General features: G+C 43.0%; 1 protein-coding gene across 1 annotated transcript in view; it reads right to left on the minus strand.

The window, feature by feature from the left end:
• PCLO (piccolo presynaptic cytomatrix protein) overlaps positions 1-8397 on the minus strand; it is a 310788-nt gene extending 302391 nt beyond the window's left edge. The window contains exons 1-2 of the mRNA XM_062491657.1: positions 8156-8397; positions 1230-2481 (exon numbers count right to left, since the gene is read on the minus strand). Coding sequence (XP_062347641.1) covers positions 1230-2481; positions 8156-8397 — 1494 coding nt within the window. The remainder of the gene's footprint in view (positions 1-1229; positions 2482-8155) is intronic.
• Between the last annotated feature and the right edge of the window lie 2333 nt (positions 8398-10730).

A 10730-nucleotide genomic window follows, 5' to 3' on the forward strand; every position in this document is an offset into this window, starting at 1 on the left:
GCTGGATGCAAAAAGTCTGGTGTTTGTTACCAGGTAACCACAAATAAACATGTGCTGGCTAGCAGTGTCTTTAATCATTGTAGTAGTGAGTACACAGGTTGCCCATAAAGGCTGTCAGGCCTCCATCCTTAAAGATATTCAACATTGTCTAAACCTGCTTTAGGTGACACAACTTTGAGCAGAAGTTTAGACTACACCATATCCAGAGCACCTTTCCAGCTTCAGAAATTCTTCTATTCAATTTTAAATATACTAGTAGGTAAATTTATCAGGTTTAAAATACAGCAGCAGTCTGTACTTCTTCCTGTGGGCATCTCAGATCAGCTAAATCAATACCAAAGCAAGAAAAAAAAAATTTTCCTAAGTATCCCTTCTGATTATCATTAATTAGCCTTTGGTGCCAGGTCTACTACAGTTGAATTTCCATAAATTGATAAATGTGTTGGTACCAAAAACAAACTCCAATTACTTTGCACATTTAAAAGTAGCATATGAGGATGCCCAAGAAGCTGATCAAATGGTTGCATGAAGCTTTATTCCCATGCAGAGCAATAAAGGATATGCATAAGCAATAAATCAAGCAACCACAAAATCAGGTTAAAATAAATTCAAGTCCTAATATTGCTTTTTACTCCATTTTTATGTTACAGAATTACAGCAAGAATGGTAATCAAGGTTAGAAAGAGTCCACAGAGATCTTAACATCCCACAAGAATGAAATAACCCATGTACCACCAAGTCAAACTCATGACTCAGGCTTTCAACTAACACAACTGAGCACTGACACAGTTGTAAAGCAAATCCACTCCACATCCTTTCCTAAGCCACACACTGGAGTAACAAAGACTGATTTTTTTTCCTTAGTTGGTTCTTATAACAGAAAAAATTATTAATCTATAAATATATGTGCACATGAGTATTGTGGTCAGATTACAAACATAGACAGCAGGTGATTAAAAACAATCAGAATGAGACAAAAGTCACACTGGGGTTTCTCCTCTTTTTATATGAGGAAATGAGAACACATTTCTAAATCTATATAATCTTTTTTTTTCCCCTCCAGTTTCACCCTGTTTTCTCATAAGCAGTTTTCTGAAATAGCATTAATTATTTACTGAACCTGTTAAATGATCATGATGATATACTGTAGTACATCTGATATTTCAACATAACAAAGGTAAACTGAATTCTTTGCTCTGGTAGTGAACATCAGTTTGAAAATTACTCACCTCTGTGATGTGAGGATTAGGATTGAATCCACACAGGCTGCAGACCACAGTGTGACACTGGGTGCATGTGTTGTAGTTGGCTTTTTCGGGAGCATGCAGCAGCAGCTCGGTGGTTGTACAAAGAGGGCAGAAGGTTTTCTTTGGGGCAGACTCAGTGGGTTGACTTGCACCAGCTTGCTTTTGCTGCAGGGGTTTTTCAGGCCCTGGTTGCTGGCTGGGTGGTTTTGTAGGTCCTGCTTGTTGTGCTGGGGCTTTTGTGGGCCCTGTAGTCTGAGAAGGTGGCTTCGTAGGTCCTGCCTGGGGTGGCACTTGTTTTACAAGGCCTGTTTGCTGTGGAGGTGGCTTCCCAGATCCAGGCTGAGGTGGCTGTTTTGCAGGCCCTGTCTGCTGAGCAGATGGCTTTTCAGGTCCAGGTTGCTGAGAGGGCTGTTTTGGAGGCCCCGGCTGCTGGGAAGATGGTTTTACAGGACCTCCTTGCCGTGCGGGCTGTTGTGATGGTTGTTTTGCAGGTCCTGGCTGCTGTGATGATGGTTTTGTGGGAGGTGGTGTTTGGGACGTCGTTTTGGTGCTGTCTGGTTGCTGTGGCGATGGTTTCGTAGGGCCTGATGAAGGTTTTGCAGAAGTTTGTTGTTGAACAGGTTTCGTTGGTTCTGACGGTTGCGGCTGAGATTTTTGTGGTCCTCTCAGCTGGGGTGGTTGTTTCACTTGCTCTTGCTTAGCATCTGCTGGTTGGCCATGGCCTGGTTTCTGAACTTGCTTTGGTTCCCCAGGCTGCTGCTGCTGAGGCACTGGCTTGGAAGACTCAGGTTGTTGGACAGTAGGTCTGACAGGTCCTTGTTGAACAGCTGGCTTTGGAGACTGTGGTTGACTTGGATGTTTCGCAGGACTCCTCTGCTCCTCAGGTTTCCCTTGCTCTTTTGGGGCAACTTTTTGTTTCCTACTGGCTTCTTCATGAGTTGTATCTGAATCTGATATCAAATCAAAAGGATTGAATTTGTTCACAACTGAAGTGACTGCACTCAATGGATTGGCTTCTGAGAGAAAACTGGGCATCATGCTTGGCTTCTGATCTTCTTTAAAATCAGTCCTGGACTTTGATTCCCGTAGACTGAGAGTAGAAGGGCTCCGTCCAGGCGCCCGTTGTTCTGTCTTCAGCACATCAACTGTTCTGCTTTTACTTAAACCTGATGGTCCTGGATCTGGAGGCTTACCTGGTTGTCTGGGATGGCGGCTTGTATCAAGTTCAGGATGTCTGTAGAGAGAAAATGTAGCAAAATTAAAACAATGCATAATATGAGAAAACTTAGATCAAATAACATGTACCAGTAACCCTGGAAGTGCACTGGTAGTGCTCTAAAGTTTCTTAGTGCTTAAGTGTTTTCAAGACAAGGTTTATAAAAAGGTGCATGTAAAATATATTTTAAAAATCATTATTCTTTAAAGTCTTGTACAAGTATTCATTCAGAGATTGTTTTATTCTTTAGAAAATAATCAAATATAACAACATTTAACCAGATACCTTTTAAATCAGAAGACTGAGGAGATCAAAGCTAGAATTTATTATACCTATATCCAAATTATTAACTCGCCACCCTACTCCTCAGGACATATAAACAGGGAGACAGAAGACTAAAAGAAACAGAGGTGTCAAAATTCACAGATCAAAGCACAGCCATACAAAAAAAAAATGCACAATGCAAAATGCTTATGTGCTTGTTTTTTGGATACTTATACAAAATTTGGATATATTTAAAATTCAATATGCAGCAGGGATTTAAAGCACTAAAATTCATGTACGTTAAGGAGTTGATGCTTCTTCATAAAGTATTAATTTCGGCACCCATCCACTCACAAATCAGAGGAGTTCTCCATCAAATAAGAGATTTAGTTTACAGTTAGCCCTGAACCTTTTTATTCTTCTTTGGAAATAGCTACCATACTCCTTCTCAGCATCATTTCAACAATTCACATTGACGAGCATTTAAAAAAAACCCACCACATCACAGTAGAGAACTGAGAAAAATCCATGCAACAATACTGTGCTATATGTTGATACAGGAGAAGATGAAGCTAAGAATGTAGGAACCCAAATCAAGATCATGGCTTCATATGTGGCACAGTATTTTACTTGTTGCTATACTTGGCTAGCAGGGGAAATAATATTGTATTTGCTGCTGATGTTCAGGGATGTAATAAAATATTCTACTCAGTGCTAACACTGAGCTTCTGCTGGAAGATAGGGTATTCTCTTCAGTGTCACAGAAATGTTGCCAATATAAAATTTTCACTTTGAGGGAATCAGTCAGCTGTGATCTTCGTTTGCCAGACTTCTTGGTATTTCTTTTTGGGTATTCATGAGCAAAATAAACAATGATTTACTAGATTTAACTTCATTTCTTGACTAACAATTAGATAAATAAATGCACAATTTTAAGAGTTTTTCAGAAGTCTGCAGAACCATCTACAGTAGCCATATTTAAAAATGCTTTTTACATTGTTAATGTCACCGTGAGCTTACCAGTATTTCTGGTTAGCATTTAGTTTCCATTACGTTGTTAGCAATGGCAATACAAAAGGACAAAGCTAAGTGGCAGACATTTCTATGTGTGCAATTCTCACAACACGGAATTTCTCATAATCTTGTATCTGACTTTTTCTGTTAATTAAAAATTTCCTCAAGTAATACTTGTTAAGGACAATCTATTTCCAGCCCTCCACAATTCCATTTATCCTTTGCCATTCTTCAGTATGTATTGACCGCAAGATTTGGAAGTTTATGACCTTAATGTTCAACCCAGTGAGGTGAACAGGTGCTTTTCCACTGGCATCAGTGAACATTGATTTAATTCATAAAGAGGATAGTTCAGAAAAGTCCAATCATAATCTAATTATTTCAAATATCTGGCATTTTTGCTTATTAAAAGAGCAATTTTATACTCTGATTAGCAACTAGGTAGGTGTGCCTGCAATTGTTTCTTGTTATTTAGATAAGTGCTCCAGGTTTATCTGAAGAGGCACTGCTTACCATATGAAAACATTTCAACTAGTCTACTAGCAGCATCCTGGTATACTTCCAGCATTTATATTTGTAAATGTTCAAGCTCTTGGAAGGCTTCATTCAACAATGGTAAAAGTGAAAAGGGAGGGGGGGTGGGGGCAATGCTATTGAAATTCAGGTCCAGAAATAGGGTGCCATGGCCATGTCCAAACCTTAAAATGTGAAGGTAAAATAGAAGGGGAGAAGGGCAGAACCCCAAACAAAAAAAAACCCCAACCATTTTCAACAATTTAACTTGGAAAATTATCAAGAAAAAATAACTGTGGATTGGAGCAGAATTCTGCTCCAGCTTGCATTTTTATCAAATGATGTGTTCCATAAATTTCCACCTGGTCAGATATCAGGCTCTGAAATGAAATTAAAACCCATGAATCTAGGAAATAAACTCAAGTGATTCTCTTGAAGGCTACTGGTATATTCTGAAGACCTGACTCATCTTGCCTTTGTACATAACAATGTTTCTAAGCAATGGAGACAGAGCGTGGCTAACTAGTGGAAGTAAAAGCCTTGAACAGACAAGCTTCTTGAGAAATGTTACTTCTGTCAAAAGCCAGGACTTGCTCAATTTAGTTTGAGGTACCTGAGAGTTGAAGTCTTCTTTTCTACAACCACTTTACAACCAACTAGGGACTGATACTGAAAAATCTTAATTGAAATGGAGAATCAGAAGCCTCAAACTAAACCTTGTATTTCTTTGACAAGAACTTTCCAGATTTCAAATCTTTTGAATCATGAAAAACCCACAACTGATTTAAAGCCTTCAAACCAGACCTTACATACAAAATAATTTAGTTCTTCCTCACATAACGCTTTTCTTTGTGCTGCTGTGTTTCCTCTCACTTTGGTCTTGATTCATGGAACTCAACTCTAGTCATTTACATATTACAGCCAAATCAAAGCTTATTTTGGAGTAAGCAGAGATTTAACAAATGGACCATTGGTCTAGTTCTTCAATTCCATAATAACAAACACCTGTTAATAGGGCATGTATTTTCCTCATTCATCAGTATTAATAGTTTCAAAGACAGAATCAGTAACAATGCAAGTCAAAGGTAGTTAGAGCTTTTCATATCTACAGACAAGATATGTATGAATGATCCATACTCCAGTGGCTAGCTTATTAAAAAATATATATTTATTCTGGAAAATACACCATAAATATGCTTCAGAAGTGTGATACTCAGCAAAAATTCTTAGCATTTTGTATCAAAATGCAGCACAATTTTTTTTTTTTTATTGATATCTGTTGTGACCAGCTGATTGAGCTGGGGAATAAAATAACAAACAAAAAACCCAAGCAGCTGTATTAGATGTTCATAAATTCAGCTGGCCATCTAAGCCTTTCAGATATAGAAGAATTCCTCAGGAAGTGAACACTGGCACAGTTACAGAGTCATTTGTTGAAGCTAGAACAAATGGAACTCGCTTACAAATTGACTGTGTTTGTTTCAGATAAATTTCCCAACCATTAATTTTCTGAAGCCAGGTAATTGAAATTACGATAGAAAGATTCTCACAGATCCTAAACATCTCACTGGAAACTTGAGAATTAAACTTTTTTTTTTTTTCATTAGTAGGGACATGCTAATTAGACAGTTCACTTTAGGTGCTCTAGATCTAAATGCTTATATTAAAGTTCACAAGATTTAAAAGCTCAAAGCTTACAGAAGCTCCAGAATGTACAGCATTCACTTTAAGGTGGAAAAGATGTGACTATGTTACTTGGCACATATATTGCTTAATATTAAAAAGGCTGTATTTGCAAAAATTTTTACCTCAGGATACCATCAAACATAATGAATTCGTACACTTTAGGGCTATTTTGGAAATCACAAAGGAAAAAGCCATTTAATATGTTAAAAACTAACAGATACTACTATAAGGACACTGCCAAAATGCTAAGCTATATTGACTGAAAGCCAGAATTTCTTTTTCTTTTGATTACCCTCTGTCGCTTAACATTTGGATTGGGGAAAAAAAAAAAAAACCACAAAACCACAACTAGTTCCAGTTTCAGTCTGGAAGAGGGTGATCTGTAATCCTTTCTGTAATCCTTAGAAGAGTCTTACTCCAAGGGTTTTGGTTGCATCAGGTTCTTGATAACTACCACTACCATTCTTGGTAGCTCTCAATAGCAAAGAAAGAAAACAGCAAGAGGAGCAAATAAAGCCAGAAACAAAAGACAAGTAGCAACTTCGTTACAGTGGGACAGGCACGAAGATACTATGATGAGAACTGCTATAATAGTCAAAGCTGACATTCTGATGCAAGGTAAAAGGCTGTAATTCACAAATTTAGAGTACCTTTACTTTAAATAGAGGGTAGAAGTATGGTACGATAAGATCAAAGTAGCTTCTGATATAAATATGTTTGTAGGAAAGCAGCCATCTATAAATGCAGATATATTCACATTGCAATGAGTTCAGCCTAAAGGCTTCCAAGAACATTTAGCTTTATTTTTTCATTCTAATGGTCTCATAAAAAGTAAGTTTTGAAGTACTTGGTTCTTTGTTCATAGATGGTTATACAAAAGGAATTTTGAGCTTAGTTTCATGAAACTAAAGAATATTTCTCTTCCTCATTAATATCTATAGAAGCTGTGCAGAGGCCTGAATTGAATGGAAAATTTTATTTTGCACAGTGCTAATGTCTGATCAATAATTAAGCAAGATATTAAATAGGAAAATTTGACTTCCAGTTTTAAAAAATGGTGACCATCATCTCAGGCATAATCTCAGTGATTCCAGTAATTTGCCCAAGAATCAATTTAATCCCACCCTCCTTACCTCTCTTCTAGAATTCACTTATATAAACCTGATATTATATAAACTGAACATGCATTTATGTGGGGTGAGGCCAATGCACCGTGAAACAGTCGAGGAGGCTCCTTTCAGCTTCCTCCCTCAAGACAAACAACACACCCAGCCCCGGAGCCGGAGAGCAACAGAGGCGCCGGCCTGGGCTGGCGGGCCGGGCCGGGAGGGGGATCAGCACCGAGGACAGCGACACGGGGCCGGGCAGCGCTGGTGGCTCAGCACCAAGGACAGCGGCAGCCCCGGGGAGCGGGCCTGTTGCACGTCGGGCTGTGAATTCGCTGAGGGGCAGGGAAAGAACGGGGAAAGAAATCACCCCAGCCTTCGTCAAAACACAATGAGGTAAAGTCATGACTCTCCAGGACACTGAACGCCGTGGCAATCAATTTAATCTATAATTTGGCCTCTCACCTTGCAACTAATAAAGGAAAAAACAGAAGGGGGGAAAAAAAAAAAAAAGGAAAAAAAGTGAAAAAATAGGCTGAAACACACCTCCTCAATCCACGACTATTTAATGAAACCAAATGATAGTTGTAGAGGTTCAGAACTGGCAGAGTAACGGTCAGCAAATGCATTACGCCCAAAAGCTTTGGAAGATTCAACAAGATTCTCTCTCCAGATGCTTGCAGAACCCATCCGGTTCGAGTAGAGCTTCCCTGGCTACTACCAGAGCTGCGGGGCATCCAGCCCCTAAAGCACACACCCGCACACGGAAAACCAGAACGGTGTCTGCACATCTCTCCCCGCCCCGACACAGAACAGAACCTGCCCGTGTTCCAGATCGGTGCAAGAGAGGAAAGGAGGGCGCAGCCCACGGAAAGGGCGACCGGCGTTGTTAGCGGAGACCGATGTAGTGGGAAAAGCCAGAGGATGCAGATTCCGTCCTGGTGCCCGCGCCCGTGCAGCCACCCCGTCCCTCCCTCTGCCAGCAAAACGGAACGCCGGCTCCAGGTGCAGCGGGCCCAGATCGTATTGCGACTCGCCCCCCGCCCCACCGCGAGGAGACGGAGAAGGGAGAAGGGAGGAGCGGGAGAAGGGAGATTTTCCGTGCATGCCTTTGCATGGGAGGCGGCTCCGCGCCGACGAGGTTCCCTCTGGGCAGCCCCTGCGCCCTTGACATGACAGCGGCGATCTGCCTCCTCTCCTCCTCGCTCAGCTGGCTCAGGTCCGCCTCCACCCCGGCCGGGACCAGGCTTTGCAAGGGGGCCGCGGAGCCGCCGCCATCCCCGGCTGCCGCCGCCCCTTCGGGGAAGGCGCCCAGCCCTTCGCCTCCTTCCAGGCTCGCCTCGTTGCCCATGGCCGCCGCGGCTCGCCGCCTCTCCCGTCGGGCGCAGACCGGGCCGGGGTGCGGCTCGGAGCCCCGCTCCCCCGCGGGCGCTCAGGGGTCCGCGGCCGCCACCACGGCCCCGCGCGGCGGCAGCACCGGGGCCGGGCTGGGGCTCGCTGGCTGCCGGGGGAGTGCGGCGGTGCCGCCCGCCCGCCGCGCTCCGCCGCCCCGCGCAGAGCAGCGCATGCTCCGGGCGGGCGGGCGAGCAACTCCCCCCGCGCTCCTGCCCGCCCCGCGCCCCGGCCTTTAAAGGCACCGCCGCCTCCGCCCCGCACACCGCCGCATCTTAAGGGACCGAGCGGGGACCCGCGCTCATCCCTGTGGGTCCTGCTCTCCTTCGCTCTGCGGCCGAGGAGCCAAAGATGTGCTGGCGAGTAGTTAAAGCTTGAAGAAGCCTCGCTCGCCGAAAGCAAGAAGAGGGACTAGAAGAGGCGTCTGGAGGACACCACCCCCCCTCCCCCCGCAATTCCTTCAGAGTCGAGTCAGTGAGGTCGGATTGCTCCGTGCCCTGAACAGCAGAGTTTTGAATATCCCTGTGGGTGGAGATTTTACAGCTCCTCTGGGTCTGTGTTTCAGTACTGGACTGCCGTCGTAATGACTGTCACTACATATCAGTGTCATTCCGGGACTGGCCAGCCCCAAACCGACCACTGTACTCCTGATGTAATTTCATAGCTGCTGAATATACTGAGAATAATCGCCTTCTCCAACCTTCCAGGCACATTTGAGGTAGCAGAGGTCTGTCTGCCTCTGGCATTCTTTATCACATCTACGTACTGCAGGAATGTGTTTTACCTGAATGCTTGCTGAAAAGCTGCTTTTGGGGCAGCCTATCCTGGTGCATGGAGGTACTCCTTCCCAGATACAGGACTCTCTGCTTGCCATTCTTCAACTTCAAGATGTTCCTGCCAGCTCCTTCTCCCACCTGGATGGAGCAAAGTGGCCCTGCTCTTTAATGTATCTACTGTTCCCCAAGCTGAGATTTGCAGAGGGTGTATTCCACGCCTTGCTCACATCTGTAGCAGAGACGTTGCATACCTTTAGTTAGAAAGATACAAATAGTAACGCGCCAGCAGTTGGACGTGGTGCAAATAACCACAGCCGCCTTGAGCCTGATGGTTTGGACTGTTTCTCATCCGCTGTATAGGTCTCCCTAATTTGGATATCAGGATGTTTTAGTTAATCATGCTGAAAGCCTGATGGGGTGATTTGCCTGGGGTTAAACACATGCTGTCCATTTTTAATAACCTTCCTGTCTTTTGTCTGCTTGGACATGGCTTCAAAGAGGACTTGCTTTGTAACTTTCCCGGGAAAGGTAGTGGCCATATTTGTTGAACTGCCTGGTAGTTCTCTTGTTGATCTCCTTTTTGAAGATGGGCACAGTGCTTGTTTTTTATTTTGGTTTGGTTTTTTTTCTTTTTTTTTCTTTTTTTTCTTTTTTTGGAAACTTTCCCAGTGACTTTGTGAAGATGACTGACTTTGCAGTAGCATCTGCTCTCTCATTACTTTCTGATCCATCCCATTTAGTGCTATAAGCTCCTGCATATCCAACTGGTTTAAGTACATTCTACGTCTGTGTCTTTCTATTACAGCTCATGCTTTTACTCAGAGACCTGGGAGACTACAGGACAAACCCAATCCATAAAAGCTACTAAGTGCCTTGGCCATTCTATGTCTTTGCCAGCAGTTTTCCGGTCTCATTGATCAGAGCCAAGTTTTTACCAAATCCTTCCTAGAGATCTTACTAAATTGTGTGTGCGTTTTGCATACTCAAATATTTTATTAAGCAAATAGATATTCACAAATATCAAGGAGGATGTCAGCCTTTGGTACTCTTTCTTGTCTCCTTCTTTAGCTCCAATAGTACTTTGCTTCAGATACAGCTGTATGCAGACGAACTCCCAAAACAACCTACATAACGATGCTGTACAAATATTTATAATGCTTTTGTAGTGCAGAAATCAGAGATCATTTTTCCTGTACTGGTTCATAGTAAGTGAAACTAGAAGCAGCTGGGGGCTTTCTACTTTTCTCCTGAGTGGCTATGAGTTGCACAACAAAAGAACAGCTCAGCAGAGAACATGATAAAGGAGAGGGAAAACTGTCTCAGGGGAGTAGCATGACTTGAGTGTAAGTGGCTGCCTCTTCACAGGGTGTTCTAGGTAAAGACATTAGTTGCCTGTGGAAGAGGCACCACACAACACAGTCACACCTGAAGGAAGGTGTATTCCCTTGACATATCAAGGAGAGACAAAGTTCAGGGGGTTAGAAAGAAACAAATGCATATCCCCACATCATTTTGC

The sequence above is a fragment of the Cinclus cinclus genome, chromosome 4 (genome assembly GCF_963662255.1).
Source record: "Cinclus cinclus chromosome 4, bCinCin1.1, whole genome shotgun sequence".
NCBI lineage: Eukaryota > Metazoa > Chordata > Aves > Passeriformes > Cinclidae > Cinclus > Cinclus cinclus.